The following is a 20,826-nucleotide window of genomic DNA, read 5'->3' on the forward strand; positions in this document are numbered from 1 at the left end:
ATAATTTTCAGTAAAAGAAGAAAAAGAAAGAAAACTCTGGCTTCCGTGTGGGGTTTCGATAAAAGGCAGTTAAGGGAGGCAGTGAGGAATAGGTAAAGCAACTTATAAAAAGATTCCAGGTAAGAAATAAAGATGGCACAATTTAGACACTGTGCTTCTCAAACTTTACCATGCCTATGCGTGACCTGAGATTCTTGTTAAAATGCAGACACTGACTCAATAGACACGGAGTACAGTCAAGGTTCTTGGATTTAAACAAGTTCCCAGGTGACCTGGCATAGACCACACATTGTGTAACGAGGGTCTGGAGGTAAAGACATAAAAAGTGGGTTTTAAGAAATGTCTTCTGAATCGTTCATTTTACTAACATTTTTTCATGACTCAGAGTCTTAAAGTAAATTGGCAAAACAAAACCAGGAAAAAGAGAAAATCCAGCCTGGGCACTTAACCATCATAAATAAATCAGTGCTGAGAAAGCCTTTTTTGCAGAACTTGAGACATGGGACGTACCTGGAGGCTTGAGTTTCAGAAAAGTGTAAAATTCTGACCAGTTAATGAGGAGGTACGCAGGGGATGGTCAATTTCATTAATTTTTCTAATAAAATTTTATTGAGTGAGTTGAAATGAAGAACAGATAATCCCTGCCATACAAGAGATATAGTAGATTTGTGAATAGATAGACATGGAATTGAATGTATCATTAAAAGCATTTCCACCAGCATCAAATGCTATGGGATGGGGTTGCCAAAGGGAGACACTTACTCTTGGTATAAGGTGCAAGGAGAGATCTTTAAATGGTGACTAGGAGTCAGAGAACAAAGAAAGAGAAGAGTGTTTCAGGGAGAGGAGAGAGCCAAGAATTTATAGCGAGTATGGTGAGAGACACATGCTGCCTTAACAATGCAAAGACGCCTAGTGCTGGCTGTTGGGAGGTACCTTGTCAGACTTCAGACTGATGTATAGTGTAGATAGTGTGGATGGTGCCAGTGATTCTAGTGTGTTCAAATTGGCAAGAATTCTGTAAGCTGCTGGTATGGACCTGGGCATAGTAGAGACCTAAGAGCAAAGAGAGTATTGTCAATAACAATAACTAATGTCTATTAATAACTGATAATAGGTGAGGATATTTGATGCCAGAGAAAGCATATGACCAATTCAAGTAACTTGCCATAGGTGTCCAGCTTGGCTTGGCTCACTGCAAACACTGCCTTTGCTAGAACATACCATTTATTTAGAGAGACAAAACCAACACATCTAAAACATTTAGAGAGAGATACAAAATCAACATTACAGTTACAAGCTAGATTGCAGTGCAGTTTCAAAATGAAAATAGCTTTATTGCTTTTCTTCTGCTTATAAGAGCGATGCTTTCTGCCCATAAAACAATCCATACATCATGGGATAGTATAGTACAAGAGATAAACATTCCCATTGTCCTACCCAAGGCCAGAAATAGCCACTTAAAACTACCTTTTTGTCTTAGGCATGCATGTGAACTATCACCCAAAAGGAAATAAACATTTAAAAGGTGGATCATACTACATACAATGTTATGAAATATGTTCTCCCACACACACTGAGGAACTATTTGAAGGTAAAGCTGCACTCATGTTCTTCCTAAACCTTTATAAAGATACATTCAGTTCTTCTAGATTGATAGGTAATTTCTTGGCCACTTGATACTTATTTAACTTCAGCTAGTCCAAGAATGATGAACAAGTGTACTGACATCAGTCAGAATTAGTATCATATCATTATCCTTGCTTTAAAAGTCATCATCCTTGCCAAAAGGTCATAAGTGGGTCACTTGAGAGGTTACTGCCACTACTTCATCTCTCCAGCACATGGCTTCATCCCTTTCCAAATCACTAGCAATGTGTGTGTGTGTGTGTGTGTGTGTGTGTGTGTGTGTGTATTTGTGTTTGTGTGCAATAAACTCACTACTTTAGGTATACACTCCTCAATCATCTCTGACAACTCCACATAGCCCTTCTTCCTCTTTGCATTCAATACCTTCCTCCAACTCCCGACCCCAGACAACCACTGATCTATTTTCAGGACCAACAATTATTGCCTTTTCAAGGACATCATGTAAATAGAGTCATAAAGCCTTTTGTGGCTGGCTTCATTCACTTGGTGTGATGCTTTTAAGCTTCATCTGTGCTGTTGCACATGTCAGTAGCCTATTGCTTTTTATTGCTGAGTAGTATTCCATTGTATAAGTATGCCACATTTTGTCTATCCATTCACTGATGAGCATGATCAACATTTGGAATGTTTCCAGTTTTTTGCTATTGTGAATAAAGTTTCTATGAACATCCACATACCGACCCCTATGTGGACATACTTAATATGAAGTGTTTAACTTTCTAGGAAATTGCCGAACTGTCTACCAGTGTGGCTGTACCTTTGCTTTCCAGATCCCCACCAACACTTGATAATGTCAGTCTTTAATTTTGGCCACTCTAAGGAGGTTAGTGATATGTCCTTGTAGTCTTGTTTTGCACTTCCCTGATGACTTATGATATTGAGCATATATAGTTTCATGTTCATATTATCCTTCCACATATTTCTTGGAAAAATGAGTCCTTTATTTTTAAAAATTGCAATTTCTTCTTATAATTGAGTTATAAGATTTATTCATATATAGCAGATACAAGTCCTATAATATTATAGATACACATATATCTGATATTGTCCTACAACTTTTGGATGCTCTGTTCTGTTTTTCCTTCTTCCACTCCATTCCCTAAAGGCTTGGAGGAAAGAGCTGATGAATGGGTGTGGCCTCTGTTGTGTCTAGCCTCCCAGGGAGCCTCACTCTCATGCTAGCCCACACTTGGCCTTTAAAATTTTGGTAAAATTTCAGTCCTTTTCCTTCTTATCCACTGTTACATCTCTTGTTCCATACTCTGCCAAAGATGAAACATTTCTTGTGTCCTGTGACTCTTTGGAGGGGCTTCTCATCTTTTGAAATTCATGATGGTTGTGTGACCACAGGTCTCTTAGAAGCTAAATTTTTTTAAATATAGTTTTGTTGATTATCTGAATTTTTGTTTGTTTCAATGAATGCAACATTGTCTGGCTGATTTCTACATCTTAGGCAGAGTGGAACTGCCTCTGTCCTTACTGTTAATGTGACAGAAAGACTCCATCACTGACACCCCTGGAGTTGGGTAGTCCTTCTATCCCTTTGTGGGCACAGTGAGTCCTGTGTGTCGGTCCTTTTAGATAATGGAGGCTAGCACTGGGGCATGTTCATGGTCTCCATCACGAATGACCTAGTTTCCAATATTGATGGCACTTCTGCTAGTTTTCCTGGTTCTCCTCTCCAGTACCATTGTGGAGGGGGGGAGGGAATATCTTTCTCTCATCCTTGCTAAAGGTTTTTCATTAAGCCCCCATTTGTGATAGCTCTCTGGCCTATTTTATTCTTCTTTTCATTTTCTCATGGCTCTGTCCTCTGGATCTTTAACACAAATCCTGTAGGGATTTTGTTTTAAGAGTGTGTAACTTTCACCACATGCTCAATTCCCTGCATACAGGGTCCTGGGCTGAGACTTTAAGTTCTCCACTGTAAGTCCTTCACTCTCATGTGAGTCTCCTCTTCTCATTATAGTACATCTGGTGCTTCAAGAGTGGCCTAATGGGTACATCTGACCTGATGGTCATCTTCTATGGTTCATACTCTCCAAGGCCCATACCTTAGTGGCCCTGATATACTGGAATTCCCAAATGAACTTTTAAATTAGACCATACTTCAGAAACCCTGGCTACAAATTATATTCTATGCTCAGATTCTTACATTCTGTTTCCAAGATGCTCTTTTGTGTCTAAACATGTCCCTGCATTTAGAAGCTTAAAATGTGCAGTTGACTCTCTGAAATCATTGCTGGCTGAATGCCCCAACTCAAGTTGACTCAAGATGTGGGTTCCCCCTTTACGCGAATCCCGCCCAGGGCCATGATCCTTTCAAACATATACTGAACTCATCTATTCTCTAATAAAAATGGATGATGGAACAAAAGCTAATAGTGGGATTATGGTTTTAGAAAAGTCCATGCACTGCCATGATTATAAACCCACTGTGGCTATCACTACTGATGCCCATATCCCAGCCAGGGCTGTGTGCTCAGCTGAAAGCAGTCACTGGCCAATTGGATTCCAGCAATGGCTGTGAGGTATGACCAACATGGTCGTAAAAACTTCACTTCCTTCCTTCAGTGCTCTCTTGAGATAAGTTTACCACCGAAGTGGTTGGTCACTAGTTGTAAAATGTGAAATATAGGTTATTGATCTACTGTCTTGTTGGATATAGTTAAATATGAGATTTGAGATGAAGCAAACCTACTTTCTTTCCTTCCCTCACTCTCTCCCCAGGAATTGGTGAGGCTCTGTATATGGAACTGGTCATATCCTGTGTCTGGGCTGTGAAGCAGTTAGACTGCCTCTCCTCTCCTTCCCTCCTCCCCATGAAAAGAGATGGCACTTCAAGAGACCTCTGTAACTAGATTATAGACCACAAAGCCCAGTCTTCCAAAGGAGGCCTGTCCCATTTATGGTTAATAGCCCTGCATTTATTAAATACAGGACCACAGAGTCCCAAATCCCCACATCTCACAACTCAAATGCTAACGTGAAGAACACCCCGATTAACTCAGGAAATATATTTTCCTGAGACCAGTGGGTTATGAAATTTATTCTCCAATTGGCTGATCTCTTGAACAGTTGTTTGTCATAATCAGATTTTGAGACCATATATCTCCTCTCAAGGGATGATTGTGCTCTAACCTCTGGCTCCATCCATGCTTCTGGTCTGGGTAGAGCAGACCTCCTGGATGAATGAGAACCAGAGCTGTCTTATCAAATAGTGGCAGTTCTCGTATTGTTTAACAGTGCTGGAAATTAGTTTTTCAGGCACTGATCTTGACAGGTCAGCTGTCAAAAGTGGGTGTCTGTGGCCATAAAATTCATCGATCCCATAAACAAAATTCTGTCTGCAAAATACAAGGGGAAGTCAGAGTAGATGCACTTATGTACAAATGAAATGGTCTGCAGCTGTATGAGTAAGTGTCAGGACTTCTACAGGGGAAAGCTTTTTCTGGCTTCCCATTTATCAAGCCTGTCAGCCTCATTTGGTTTCATTGACTTAAACTTTTTCCTCGGCATTCTGAGCCAAGAGAACCAGGCAGCCTCAGGAAGGAGGCAGAATACAGTCTCCTAATTTTGATCGGCGGCAAGCTTGGAAATCTATTTAAAGGCTTTATTTTATTTTTAAAAAATCCCCCTAGAGTCTTCTGTTTGGACCATGGTTTTTCTGGTCTTATATATCAAGTGTTCAGAGGGATGGCTCAAAAATGATGAAGGTTTGGGACGCCTGGGTGGCTCAGTCAGTTAAGCGTCCGACTTCAGCTCAGCTCATGATCTCACTGTTCCTCAGTTTGAGCCCCGCGTTGGGCTCTGTGCTGACAGCATGGAGCCTGGAGCCTGCTTTGAGTTCTGTGTCTCCTCTCTCTGCCCCTCCCCTACTCCTTCCTCTCTCTCTGTCTCTGTCTCTGTCTCTGTCTCTCTCTCTCTCTCTCTCTGTCTCATTAGAAATGGTGAAGGTTTACTGCTCTCATCTTAAGATTCGGGTAAGAACACAAGGCTTTGTAGAAATGGGGGGATTCACTCAGCCTGGGGCACTCGGCTTCAGGCTGATGTGAGGGAATAATAAACTTCCCTGCCCAACTGAAGGATCTTGGATCCTGGAACATGGTTGTACTTTGATGTGTTTGAAGGCAGAATTTTGGTTTCACTTTGAAGTATCTTTTCTTTCTCTGTCAGAGTACAGGATGCCCTGAAGGCCAGGGAGAGAGAGGTCTACATTAAAAAACAAAAACACACAAAAATAAAAACCTTTAAGTCCTAAATACTTTCAGACAAAAAATAGGGGTAATTACAGGCTTGGAGGATTTTTTTTTCCCTCTCATGTAGTTGAGCTTTGATTTAAATGGCTTTGCCTTAGGATTGCTGTATTTCTTTCTTGGTGGAGAAGGATTGTCTTCATGGAGCTAGACCTCAGCAGTGGCCACTTCCCCATCTCCAAACCCAGTAGGCTCATGGGGTCCACACCATCTTGGAGAGGTCATAGAATGGGAGATGTCATGCTGGATGAACCCACAGTTGCCTCTTCTAGGCATTAGGCACCCCTTGGCCACAGCTCCTGGCAGACAAGGGGACTGATTTATTGGATTCTGACCCTCAGACTGGCCTTGACAAACAAACAAATTATTTGACTTTGATCACTCCCCTCCATTCAGTCCTTAGTCATACAAATACATGTGACAGGATTTTGTCACATATACTAGTTATTTCAATCAACAGCTTATTTTCCTTCCTGTGTAAGTAGGTGAAAAACCTGTTGAAAACATATAACACTGTCAAGAAGTCGTAATGATTATTCATAATTCCACCACCTGGATATATAACCATACTACATTTTAACAAAGCTCCTCCCATTTTTACCACCACCCTTTTAAAGAAACATAATTAAGGTTTTATTGCACAGTTTTTATATCCTGATTCTTTACTTTGTCATTATTATTTTATAACAGATTATTTCAAAGCGACTGTTTCTTTTGAATAGCCCCTGAACATTTGGTAGGCAGGGAAGTTACTTTTATTTTACTTTTTATACAAGAAAATGGAATCTCAATGGAGTCATATTTATTTAAAAAATATTTGTAGGGGCGCCTGGGTGGCGCAGTCGGTTAAGCGTCCGACTTCAGCCAGGTCACGATCTCGCGGTCCGTGAGTTCGAGCCCCGCGTCGGGCTCTGGGCTGATGGCTCAGAGCCTGGAGCCTGTTTCCGATTCTGTGTCTCCCTCTCTCTCTGCCCCTCCCCCGTTCATGCTCTGTCTCTCTCTGTCCCAAAAATAAATAAAAACGTTGAAAAAAAAATTAAAAAAAAAAAATATTTGTAGACTGCCTTCTGTGTTTTAAGCACCACAGTAAAACATGCTGTCTGAGGTCGTTCAGGTAAGTGGTAGAAACAACCAGAATATCAGTCAGCTGACTACTGAACATATGCTGCTTTCATATCTCCAAGTTCCTATCTTCTTCCCCAAATCTTTACCATACAGAGTAAGTTGACATTTGAGAGAAGAACATGGCATTCAAAGCAAGGTTGGAAACTCTAAGATGAGAATAAGCAAGGTAAGGTCTAGTCGAATGGCCCAAATTTCTAGACAGTTTATGAAGACAAGGTTTTAATCTCAGTGGACAGGATAACAAACCCAAATAGCACAGTAGGATCACGGACTGAGGTCCAATATGGAAGACACTGGAGATGCTTTCTACTGCAGCTGTGTATAATTGGAAATTGGGCCAAACATTGCATTAGCTGTGAGGAATGTATGACACTAATGTAACATCTTAAATAGGGGAAACTGGGTGTAGGGTATATGGGCAGTCTCTAAACTGCCTCTACAACTTTTCTGTTTATCTAAAACTATTCTAAAGTGGAAACTTATTTTTAAAAAATATGAATAAGAATGTACCAGACCCAACCAAAGAGGGATGATATTACAGGCAGAAGGAACTACATGTAGGGTCAGGAAGAAGCATGCTGTGTGAGGTGCATGAGGAAGGTGCAGGGTTTGGTGGGGTTGGCATAGACTGTGCCTATGTAAACTGAAGTAAGCTGATGGTCAGGCTTGGATCTCAATGAGGAAGGCCTTTCTTTTAGGCCAAGCTTCAGAGTGTTTGAATATATTCTGTAGGAAATGGGAAGTTGTTCTAAAATTTTCATTGACACAGATCGTGTCTCAGTTTGTTTATTACAAGGATACATATCAGCATGATGGAGGAGGCTATAAGAGAGAGAGGTTGGGGGTAACGAGATCAGTGAGGAGGCTATGACAATACTCTGGGGCAGAGGTGCTGCTGCCTTGAGCCAGGCAGGGGGCTAGAAAAAGAAGGTTGTATGGACAGGCATTGAGAGGCAGAGCCCTTCTCACAGCTGAGCTAAAACTCTAGAAGGACAGGGCTTCATTCCAACTGCTTTTTCCTGTGCCTCCGTTCTCCATTCCTATGACTGATTACAATCCCACTAGACAGCCAGGTAAAATTTCTTTGATCAAGACCAAACAGGGCCCCAGTCCAGGTGCTTGCTCATCTAAGCCAGGGTAGCACAGCGTTCAGATGCCCCTTCACCTGTGCCAAGGGGGTTTGGCAGCACGTTAGGAATTCATGTCTTGCTGCAAGGCAGAATATCTTGTACTTGGAACTCACATGTTATCATTAGGACAAGATCGCCTTCATTATGACTCTTTCAGTCATTGAGGTGGTCCAAGGGACCTTCTTAACACCACCCAACTCAGTCAGTGCAGGTTACCCATCAGGGCTGAGCAGCTCCAATGCCTGATAGTTATGCGAATAAGATGCAAGCAGCCCAAATACACATCATGAGTCCCCTCGTCCATGTCAGAAGGTCCAAAGAATGTAGGGAATCAACACCTTGACTCTTTTTGTCTGGGTTTGTCTCTTCCCTTTGACCAAAATTTTGACCCAGATGCAGGAAGTGATTCTGGGTCCCAGTGCTATTTCCTGAGACCCAGTGGAGAAATAGCCATGAGCTTTCATTCTGATGATACCAGTTACCAGAGCATGGCATCTTTGCTATCCTTGAACAGGACTTTGGGTAGATTTTAACTTTGCTCTTTACTGCAGTGCCTCTGAAATTAATTAGTGGTGGCTGTGAGGAGCTCCTCAGAGCACATGGCCATGCTCTTAACTAAATGATTCATTCATCACCACTAGGTATCCTATTACTTAGGATGGAGTGAGTCTTAGTTGGCATTGTGTGCAAAGTGACAGCTGGAGTTTCCATGTTCCTTTTAAACCAGGTTACAACCATGTATCTCATTCTGATGTTCCTGCTTTAGGTCTCGGGGTTCTAGTATCTTCCAGGTGGAATGGTCCTACAGATTTTGCAACTGTGGCCTCACAGTCAGAGCTCAGTGTGCAGACCCTGCTGTAGACATCAAGGCTACAGGACATGCTGGGAAAATAGAAGTGTCCTTAGGTGGTACTACTGGTGGCTTCTTTAGGACACCTGGTGACATTTCTCCACAGATGAATAGTTCTTCTGTTCAGCCTAACTAGGGTACTTGTGGACTTTTTCTGATGAAGAGTAGATGCTGCCTGCAGTGGTTTGATTATTTGATTATTTAACCCCTTGCTACTTAAATGGTGGCCATAGATCAGCAGCAGCAGTGTCACCTGGGAGCTTGTTAGACAGGAATAATCACAGGCTCCAGAATCAGAAAGTGCATATTAAATCCCTGGATAATTTGTGTGCATATTATAGTTTGAGGATCACTGCTTTAATCTATAGCAGTGGTTTACAATCCTGGCTGTGCATTAGAATCACCTGGGAAGCTAAAATATTCATATCTAGCCCACTACAGACCAATTAAATTTGAATCTCTGGGGGTGAGGCCCAGCCTTCAATATGTTTAAAAGCCTTCTTAAGAGAATCTAATATGCAGTGACCTAGAAGAACAGGGTTTCTCGATGAGGATTGCTGGGGAAGTGTTAAAATCCCTCAGTGCTGGGATCCTGATTAAGTTCCCTTGAGATGGGGGCTGGTATCTGCATTTTGTTTACATTTCACCAATTAGTGATTGAGAATCATTGATCAGACAAAAAAGTTCATCATGGTTGCCGGGACGCTACAGGGATGCAGAGAGGGGAAGCAGGTCCCAAGAACTTCTGTGTCTCCTGTTGTTTCTGAGCCAGGATAGGGTATCCTTGACCACCTCAGGGTGCCTGTCAGAGATGCATCAGCCTATTGGATAAACTCTGCAAGCTCAGGAAAATATGGTGGATCAGAGTGTGTGTATTCTTAGCCTATACCTGCATATCAAGCAAAATTATGAAATATGCATTACAGTGAAGACAGGCAGTGAGCTCTTGACCTTTGCACTAGGCATCAGGGTGCAAAACAAGCTGTACATGTGGGTCTTTGTTACCTGGTTCACTGCTGATTATCATCCTGCCCTGGTGGCAGCGATGGCTGAACTCAAGGGCCCTCTGGCCCAGGCAAGTAAAGTTGTAATTAAGAAAGAAGACACTTTGTGGGAGACACAGTGACATGACCTCAGTGAGCAGGCAGAATAAAATTATACAGAAATATTCATTCTAGAAACAAGTTCTTACCGATTGGTTTTATTTTAAAGACGTGGCAGGTCCTTGAGTTCCAGATGAGCTGATGGAAGAAGTGGAACTTTCTATCACACCTGTATTCTTTCTAAGGTTTGAAGATGGCTCTGAGTGTCTGGGAAATGGATTGGACTGCTGTCCACCTCTGTGCCTGACTCAAGATCCCAGTTTAGGAGACGAGTTCCTAGGTGCACACAGGTGCCCATTCTGTCCCTCACACTCCCTTTTTCCTTCACAGTTGGCGACGTGGGACTCAGAGAAAGGTCTGAATGGCAGCCTGCAAGAGAGGCCCATGGGCAGCCGCCTCCAAGGACTGACTCTCAAAGTGGTGACTGTCTTGGTAGGATCATGGGCATATTGGGGAGGTTCACCATTCAGGATTTTGAGCTAGAGGCTTCTCTCCATTTGGTCTAATACTGGGTTTGGAGAGAAGGGGATCTTGAGTAGTGGCTTGAGTGTTCATAAGGCCTCTTTGGCAAATAATTTTGCAAATAATGATGTAAGAGTAAGATCGGAGATTCTGCCCCAGGGCCTTCCATGGGAGGTGACTGGGCTGCTCTACAGAAAGATCACAAATCTGGATCCACTGCTGGCCCATCTCTACCTGCTCCTGGATGTAAACAGTATGTTGACCTACTCGTGGTCCTTAAGAGAACTTTGCTGGTAGCCAGAGTCCCCAGAAAGATGCTTGGAGGAGGACATTCTTCCAGCACCCAATCCCGCTGATGACCCCCATGTGGCGCAGACTTTATAATGAAAACCATTTGTTGCAATTTTTCTGCATGGATGTCCTGGAATCATAGACTTTTAGATCTTTAAGAGATCTTAGAATCATCTTCTTTTCAATTTCTTCCTTCACCTTTCCAGAGCTGTAGGAGACATTTTAGATTTACTTCTTATCAGCTGGCCAGACATGGTTCAAATGTCCCCTCTGTTGCATCAGGCACTGACATCTCCTTGGCTCTAGAAGCCTTTGGCAGCAGTGTTCCTGCATTCCCTGAATGCACATCACATAATAGGCATTATACCCACCCCCCACCCCCCCCCACACACACTCCCAGTTAAATTAATGAGGTATTTTCTCTGAGGCTATTTGCCAAAAGTCCACTGTTGGTCAGTTTCACAGGATTGTGGCGGGGAAGGCTGAGGTGTTTTCCAGAGGACTGCATGCCCTACAGGAGCACACATGACAAAGCACAGAATGTGTGAATGTGGCTTTGGGCTCAGACACTGTGGGGTTTAATTCTGTCCTGTCCTTTGACTTATGGTATGACATTCTCCCATGAATCAGAATCCATTTTCTAGTACAATCTGATAGATGTAATTCTGTCTTCTCTCAATCAAATATCATAGAGCTTTTATTGTAGTTCTTTATCCTGGATGAGAAGTAACCACAGTTCTTATGTGGGTCCTGAAGAATTATGGCATTTCCTAAGGATGGAGTCCTGAATGTCACAAATGAAGGAATAAAAACAAATCATGTCATTCTGGCAATGGGGTTCTGGGCAGAAGTTGGGATAGCATCACACAGGACAAGTAAATCTCCATTCCTCCATCAATATGCTGGTTGCAGGGATCTTCCTATGTAGTATGCTCTGAGTTTCCATAAACTGCTTTAAAAAAGGGCAGAGATGTTCAGACTCCAGCCCTAAATTGCGCATATACATGCCCATGTTGGGAAACATTCTAAAGCTATGATTCATCAGGTTGATCTTTCCAATAATACCCTGGAAATATATGTGTTAATGAACCTGTTATTTAATTGAAGAACATCCATTCTGTTGTCCTCAGGAAGAGCCTTTCGTGATGGTGGCTGAGAACATCCTTGGACAGCCCAAGCGCTACAAAGGGTTCTCCATAGATGTCCTGGATGCATTGGCCAAAGCTCTGGGCTTCAAATATGAGATTTACCAAGCTCCCGATGGCAGGTATGGTCACCAGCTCCATAACACCTCCTGGAACGGAATGATCGGGGAGCTCATCAGCAAGGTAGGTCCCAAAAGCAGGACCATGGGGAGGGGCACCCTAGTCTGCCTCTGGGGTGATATCTAAATTTGATCCATTAGGCAGTTAGAACCTTGGAACTAACTAAACAAACCACAGCCTACCACTCACTCTTCACTCACTAAGACTCTCTTTTCTTCAACCCACCCATTTCTGCTCTTTTATTTTTCTCATTTCCTGGCACTCTGTGTTTTCCTTCAGTGCTCATTGCTGTCTTTCCTTTTGAGCCTATCTGCTGAGCCTGCTTTATAATACACCTTCTTGAAACCTACCCCCATATTTGGGCTGAAATAAGAACTTAGTTCTCATGGGAAGTTAATGAATGCTTATTCTTTTCTCCCTCATGACCCACAGGTGGGGTGTGTATATGCAAGTGTGTGTGTGTGTGTGTGTGTGTGTGTGTGTGTGAATGGGTGTGTGCATGTGTCTGTATTGTTGTGTGTAAGTGATACAGCATTCCCTACCTCCTCAAATTAGTTTCAAATAATTACTCTTCCTGTCTCCTATAGAGCCTGGATCCTCATTGAGACTCATGGTATGAGGCCAGTTCACTGTGTTCCCAACCAAGCCTCCTGTCCTCCCATGACCTCTGGGTCATTTCCTTACAATCATTTATGATGGTGGTATCTGCTAAAGCCTTCCCTCTCTAGTGTTGATGTTGCCACCAACTTTGATGTTTCTGACATCCCTATGGACAACCCTGGGCTCCCAGCGTTTTGACCGCCTCACCTCCAGTGACCTTTGTTTGTGCTCCACATCAGCACCGTACAGATGCATCTTGTTAGCGTCCTACATACTACTGTCACTGTCTCACTCCATGACGACTGCCTGTTAACCTTCTGACTCTTTTGAACCTTTGCTCCTAAAACATTGGTCCTTCGCTTTATAAACTCATAAAGGCAGACCAAATGTCTCCAATTTCCCCTAAGATTTTTTTTAAAAAACTTTGTTGAGGTATTAATTTATATATGAAATTCACCCATTTAGGATATACAATTCAATGATTTTTAGTGAATCTACTGAGTTCTGCAACCATCATCATAATCTAGTTTTAAATTTTTTAATGTTTATTTATTTTTGAGGAAGAGAGAGAGACAGAACATGAGTAGGGGAGGGGCAGAGAGAGAGAGGGAGACACAGAATCCAAAGGAGGCTCCAGGCTCTGAGCTGTCAGCACAGAGGCCAATGTGGGGCTCACACTCACAAGCCATGAGATCACGACCTGAGCCAAAGTCAGACGCTTAACCAACTGAGCCACCCAGGTGCCCCTCGTTTTAGAATAATTCCATCAACCCAGTGATATCCCTCATACTTATTTACAGTTAATCCCATTCCCAACCCCAGCCCTAGGCAACCATTGATCTATTTTCTATCTCTATAGAAATACTTTTGTGAACATTTAACATAAATGAAGTCATATGATATATGGTCTTTTGTATCTGCCCTGTTCCACTGAGGTTCATTCTTCTGTAAGAATTTTGTGCCCTTGTGATACTGCATCCTTCCCTGCCTGGTGTGCCCTCAGTGGTTGATCAGATAATGCTGTTCCCTTCATCTTTTGTGATTCTTTTTGTTCTGGGTTTCTTATTGTACTGAAACCCTGACTTGATTATATTATCTACCCGCTGACTCTGACATCCAAGTTGCTGCATGGAATTAGAGGAGAAAATCACAAATTTGCTCAGATGGGTATGTGAACAATGTGTGGTCTCTAACCTCAGCTAGGTCTTCAGGACAGCCCAAGTTCCTTACCTTGTCCTTTGTTGGGCCCTTCAGCGATATCCCATAGAGATTGTTTTCCTCATGTTACAAGCCATCCCTCTACCTGTGTCATGAGTCGATCCCTTGTACTTCTTCTGGACCTGGTTTAATTAATTACTTTTCCTTATTCCTATGTTTATAAACCTATCCTGCTCCACTAGATCTCTTCTTAATCCTTAATTATGGTCTGAACTCTCTAAATCCTTAAAAATAAATCCCTGGATCTTGAGTTTTTGAAAAAAGAGGCAAGAACCAGAGATGCAAATGTGACAACTCTAAGAGGAGAGCTTCAGCAACGTTACCTCCAACATTTTTTCTCCTTGCTCTAGATATGTTGTTGGATTTCAGTTTTGTTTTATTTTATTTTATTTTATTTTATTTTATTTTATTTTATTTTATTTTATTTATTTATTTTTTATATTATTTTTTGGATTTCATAGTTTACAATATCAGTATATCTGCTGCCCCTCTAGCTCATATATTAGACCTGATAATTTTTTTTCTGATAAAATCTTTCTATGTATGTTTTCCCAATTTACATATACAGGTTGAATTAGTTGTTAGAGCTGGTTATTCTAAAACCTAGTTTTATTTTTATTTTTTGAGGAGATATTTTCTTTTTTTCTTTTATTATTTTATTATTTTTTTGAGAGAGAGAGTGTGTGTGTGTCTGTGCATGAGCGGGGGAGGGGCAGAGGGAGAGAAAGAATCTCAAGCAGGTTCCATGCCTAGTGCAGATACAGGGGTCAATCTCACAACCCTGAGATCATGACTAAGCTGAAATCAAGAATCGGATGCTCAACCGACTGAGCCACCTAAATGCCCCTAAAATAAACCTAGTTCTGTTGATGCCTCCCACTTAGAGGTCCAAGAGTCAAGATCAGGATGGTCATTATATATTTTAGTGTTCCAGTGGTTTAAGTGGGGACTCCAGGCCCATTATTGGCTGCCACCATCCATCTAGGCAAAGGTATCCTAACCTCCACCAGTCTTGGCAGCTTTAATCTCACATCTAACTCCATCTTAATGGAGTCTTTGTCTATTTTAAAATTAATCCCATCTTGGAAAGCAGAAATCTTGCAAGTTGCTTTAGAGGTCACAGTACAGAGTGCCCAGAGAGTCTCTTTACAACGTGGCTTTACTAATATGAAGAATCAACCCATATGTCTGAGAGGCCATGAATTAAGGGCAGTGGACAATCAAGAGAAGTAGATAACCCCTTTTTGCTTGGAGGACATTACTCTCTGGCATAGAGTCTACATACAAAACAACCAGGGACTGAGACATCGATGAGATATAAAGTAGTTGTACAACTCACCGTATAATTTCTGAAGAACCTCGGAAAAGGGAGACATCATGTGGGCTAATGGAAGTTTGGAGAGGCTTAATGGAGGTATAAGAAGGATGCAGATAAGCCTAGAAGAAGAGAGAAGGGACTTCTTGGTGGGGGGCAGGGATGGAGTAGAGAGAAATACCAGCAAAAGAAAGAAGATAGTGATAGTTTGTGAGAAGAAGAAAGTAAAGACAAACTACAATTCAAGCAGACAATTTAGTGCTGGATTATTTTTTTTTACAGTATTCAAGGTCACGGCGTGTCACCTCTTGAATCCATTTCCTCTGGACCGAGTAACCCAAAGGGCAGAGGGCGAGCCTTGACACAGGGTGGGACCCAGCAGGAAGCTGAGTACTGCTTTCTGATCAGATGATTTTGCCTTTCAGAGAGCAGACTTGGCCATCTCTGCCATCACGATCACCCCGGAGAGGGAGAGCGTTGTGGACTTCAGCAAGCGGTACATGGACTATTCAGTGGGAATCCTAATCAAGAAGCCCGAGGAGAAAATCAGCATCTTCTCTCTTTTTGCTCCATTTGATTTTGCTGTCTGGGCCTGCATTGCAGCCGCCATCCCTGTGGTGGGTGTGCTCATCTTTGTGCTGAATCGGATACAGGCCGTGAGGGCTCAAAGTGCTGCCCAGCCCCGACCATCCGCTTCGGCCACCTTGCACAGTGCCATCTGGATAGTCTACGGCGCCTTCGTACAGCAAGGTACTTTCCTGGTTTCCTGATGTTGCTGTAGCTCCACGGGCCTGGAAGAACTTGCCCATTGGCAGATTCCTTAGATGCGTTTTGCCAAAGTCCTTTTAAATGCAGTTTTATTTAATCTCTAGAACGATACTGATATCATGCTGCACTCAGTTTCTCTGAGTTATATCAGATAGAAATTAAATTGAAGTGACAAGGAACTCAACTTCAAAGCCTAATTCTGCACTTTAGATAAAATTGACTTTGGAGTTCTGCTTTGCACTTTTCTCCCCTCCCACATCAGATTGATTGTTATGCACATGGGGTATGTCAGATGAAACTGAATCTCACTTAAATTTGAAGTCTTAATAGGAAAAAAAAATCACAATTGTTTTGTAATCATCTAAGCAGTACTCCATCCATTCTTGAGATACAAAGTCCCCTTTCTTTGTGAAGTCTGGAGAGCACTTGGTGAGTTACAGGATTATGCAGTTTGGACCAAAACAACAAATTGCAAAGTTCCCTAATGTGAGTGTTGGCCTTATTTGCACCATGGCAAAGCCTGTAGCACCTGTTTGCAAGGTTACATAAGAACAGTCAGTGAGAAGCTTTCTTCTGCTACCACCTAAGGGACCAGGGAGAAATAATTGGCCTCAACGGGGCAGCTTCTGACTGCAAGTCACAGGCAATGATTTCTGAAAATCCCAGGGGAAAAAAAAGTCATCTAGTGAGGGCTGAATATTAATAAAAGTGATATCTCATTTCTGAGGTTTGAAAGAAAGCTGGGGAACCCTCCAGGTAGGAGGTAATTCTATATTTACAGAATTCCTGAGACTACTCTCTATGAATCTGAAATTCGAAAGGATCTTACATCAGGTTGCAGCCCTGGAAACAACACAGGGAGGTAGAGTCTTCTAACTGGAAGATTTGATATTCAGAACTCTATCCTTGGCATTTTGACAAACACCACATCACTAAAAGGCGAATCCTACGTTTTTTTCGTATCTGGTGGGCCTTCATTCCTTTCTGAGATTGGCGGGCTTTGGGTTTTTTCCCAGAATTGTCATTGTGGTCCCCCATAACCAGTCAGCAAATCACTCCCCTGTTCCCCAGCCCATCCCCAGTGGTGGTTCCGTAAGCCAGGCTTCAGCCTGGAGTACTTCTGTGGGGATGGGAGTGAGAGTGGAAGCCCAGGACCAATCCACTGTGCTGGCCCCCTGCAGGTGGCGAATCCTCAGTGAACTCCATGGCCATGCGCATCGTGATGGGCAGCTGGTGGCTCTTCACCCTCATCGTGTGCTCCTCCTACACGGCGAATCTTGCTGCATTCCTCACCGTGTCCAGGATGGACAACCCCATAAGGTAAGATCCAGTCATCCTTCTAGATTAGGACCACTCAGCTCCGAGAGGCTGTAAAGAGAGCATGTAGTCTTGTCCAGGGCAGCCTGGTGTCATGGAGGCAGACGACTTAGATCCCAGATCTGCAAGTTGATTATTATGATCTTTAGCCCATAAGGAACTTCACTCCTGTTGTATTTTATTTCATACACAATTAAATAAATGTATAAATGAATTAAATAATACTTCTCTGAACATTGAAATGCTGCTTGTAAGACTAAGAAATCAAAACATTAAAAATTAACAAATTAAATTTCCTCAGGCATTTAAGTGTTGATTACAAACTTATTTAATCAAAATTTTCTAAACATTAAATTAAAATTAATTAAGACCACAAGTGTAAGATGTTTCTTTCAAATCCTCAAACGCCTTAAAATTATTTTTAAAAACCTGTCATTATCACAGTGATTGGAAAACTTATTTCACATATATTTATAAAATTATAAAATTACTGAAACCAGGGAATGAGAATGTTTCTTTGTTTTATCAAAGTGGTAAAAATATGGCATAAAAGAATTAGTTCAACATGGTGAAATAAATTGGAAATGCCTCTGTTTTAGGAGATTTCCACATATTATGTAAATTGCAAATGAACTTGGGCAAAGTGAAGGGGTATTGGAAATGAGGTGACCAAAGGCACAGATCTAGTCTGCATTTCCTTGGGTACAATGTTGGCTTCACTGTCATCTCTCACTTGATCCCTGATTAAGGTTTTCTGTGTCCCTGCCTTCAGTGATTTCTCCTTGAATTCATCACACTATCATTATATGGATTCTTTTGATCCATAGCCCTACTGGTCATCCACATTTAACCAGCTAATACAACTCCCAACTGCCTATTTAAAACACTTCGGATGCTGGGCAGGATTCAAAATTTAGTATGAAATTATCCAGTTTTATTTTTTGGTTTACAATTTTACTGAGATAATTACATATTCACATGCAGTTATAAGGAATAATGCAGAGAGATCTCATGATATTCTCTAACTGGTTTCAACCTGGTGGTGACATTTTGCAAAAACTATTGTATCTTATCACAACCAGGGTATTGACATTAATACAATTGACTGATTCTATTCTGATTTCTCCTCTTGTACTCATTACTATGTGCATGTGTGTGCACATTGGGTTCTACACAATCTTTTCACATGCGTAGATTTGTGTATTCACCACCATAGTAAGGGTGCTAAAGAATTTTATTCCTGTAAGGATCCCTTGTGTTTTCACTTTATAACCACACCCACCTGCGTCACACTTCTTCCCCTCTAGTCTTGTTCTTAACCACTGGTGACCACTAATGTGTTCTCCTCTTCTAAAATGTTGACATTTCAGATATGTTATATAAATGGAATCGAACCTTTTGGATTGCGTTTTTCATTCGGCTTAATTCTCTGGAGATTCATCCGGGTTGGTGTGTGTATTAATAGTTCATTGCTTTTTGCCACTTAGTGGTATCCAGTGTACCACAGCTTGTTCACCAGCTCACACTTTGAAAGACATCTGGGTTGTTTCCAGTTCTGTGCAATTATAAATAAAGTCACTATGGATATTTGTGTGAAGAAATTTTCATTTGTTTGTGCTACATATCCAAGAGTGCAATTGCTGGATAATGTGGTAATTGCATGTTTTATAAGAAAGTATCAAGCTGTATTCCAGAGTGACTGTGGAATATTATGTTACTACTACTAGTGATGTGGGAATGATCCAGTTTCTTTGCATCTTTGCCAGCATTTGGTATTTTCACTATTTTTTATTTTATTATTTTCATAGGCATGGATTGATAACTCATTCTGGTTTTAATTTGCATTTCCCTGATGAGTAGTTGTGGTGAACACCTTTTCATGTGCTCATTGCTATCGATATAGTATTATTCTCTTTGGTGAAATATCCATTTATGTATTTTTCCCATTTTCTAATTGGATTGTTTGACTATTACTGTTGTGTTTTGAAAGTTCTTTATATATTTTAGATACTAGTTCTTCGTCAAACATGTTGTTTGTAAATATTTTCTCCACTCTGTACTCTCTCTTTTCAACCCTTAACAAGGTCTTTCAGAAAGAAAAGCTTTTAATTCTGTAAAGTCCAATTTATAAATTTATTCTTTTGTGGATCATACCTTTGGTGTCAAGTATAACTCTTGCCTAGCCATAGACCATGAAGATAATCTCCTGTTTTTTGTGTTTTTCCTAAAAGCTTTGTAATTTTACATTTTGTATTTCAGTCCACAGTCAATTTTGACTTATTTCTTATAAACTGTATATATATATACATATATATATGTATATATATATATATGGTTTTGTCTATGAATGTCCAATTGCTTTTGCATCATTTATTCAAAAGACTATCCTTTTTTCATTGAATTTCTTTTGTGATTTGTCAGTAATCAGTTGGGCATGTGTGAGTTTCTGAGTTTTCCATTTTTCCATTCAGTTCCATTGATGATGTGCCTATCCCTTTGCCAATACTACACTATCTTGATTACTATTGCTACAGAGTAAACCTTAATATGTAGACAGAGTGACTCATCCTATTTTATTTTTCTTTGTTAAGATTGTTTTAACTATTCTAGGGCCTTCACCTTTCCACATAAATTTTAGAGTAAGCTTGTCTGTGTTTATAAAGAATTTTTCCATGGCTTTGATAGGAATTGCATTAATTATAGTTGAAATTGCATTAAACTGATAGATCTTAGCTTGCTGAGACTATTTATCATGAATGGGTATTGGATTTCTCAAATGCTTTTTTTTTTTTTTTGCATTGCTTGACATGACCATATGATTTTTCTTCTTTAGCTTATTAATACGATAGAGTACATTGATTGTTTTTCAAATGTTACGTACCTTGAATGAATCTCACCTGGTCATTATCTATGATTCTTTTCATATATTTTTGGATTCTGTTTGCTGATATTCTGATTGAGGATTTTTGCATCTACCTTCATGAGAAATAGAGGTTTGCACTTTATTTACTGTACTGTTTTTGTCTAGTTTTGGTTTCAGGGTGACACTGGCTTCATAAATAAAATGATTTAGGAAGTCTTCCCTTATCTTCTATTTTCTGGGAGAGATTATATAAAGTTGGTGTTAATTCATCCTTAAATGTTTGGTATAATTCTCCAGGGAAACCATCTAGAAGATTTCATATTCTTAGAGCTTTTAAATTAATAATTAAAATTTTCATAGCTATAGGGCAATTCATATTGTCTATTTCATCTTCAAGTCTAGTTGGTTTATAGTGCTGTTCATATTTTCCATTTACTTGCTGATCTTCTGTTGTTGTTGTTTATCAATTATTGAAAGTGGGATATTAAACTCTCTGACCATTTTTTTCAGAACTGCCTATTTCTCCCTTCAATTTTATCAATTTTGATTCACATATGTTGAGACTCTATTGTTAGGTGTAGATTTGTTTCTAATTGGAATTTTTTAATACTCT

General features: G+C 40.8%; 1 protein-coding gene across 1 annotated transcript in view; it reads left to right on the top strand.

Annotated features, from left to right (window-relative positions):
* LOC115527573 (glutamate receptor ionotropic, delta-1) overlaps window positions 1–20,826 on the top strand; it is a 261,333-nt gene that overhangs the window by 132,545 nt on the left and 107,962 nt on the right. Inside the window, exons 7-10 of the mRNA XM_032595161.1 lie at window positions 10,445–10,546; window positions 11,998–12,195; window positions 15,691–16,015; window positions 17,215–17,353. Of these exons, the coding sequence (XP_032451052.1) occupies window positions 10,445–10,546; window positions 11,998–12,195; window positions 15,691–16,015; window positions 17,215–17,353 (764 nt within the window). The remainder of the gene's footprint in view (window positions 1–10,444; window positions 10,547–11,997; window positions 12,196–15,690; window positions 16,016–17,214; window positions 17,354–20,826) is intronic.

The sequence above is a fragment of the Lynx canadensis genome, chromosome D2 (genome assembly GCF_007474595.2).
Source record: "Lynx canadensis isolate LIC74 chromosome D2, mLynCan4.pri.v2, whole genome shotgun sequence".
Taxonomy (NCBI): domain Eukaryota; kingdom Metazoa; phylum Chordata; class Mammalia; order Carnivora; family Felidae; genus Lynx; species Lynx canadensis.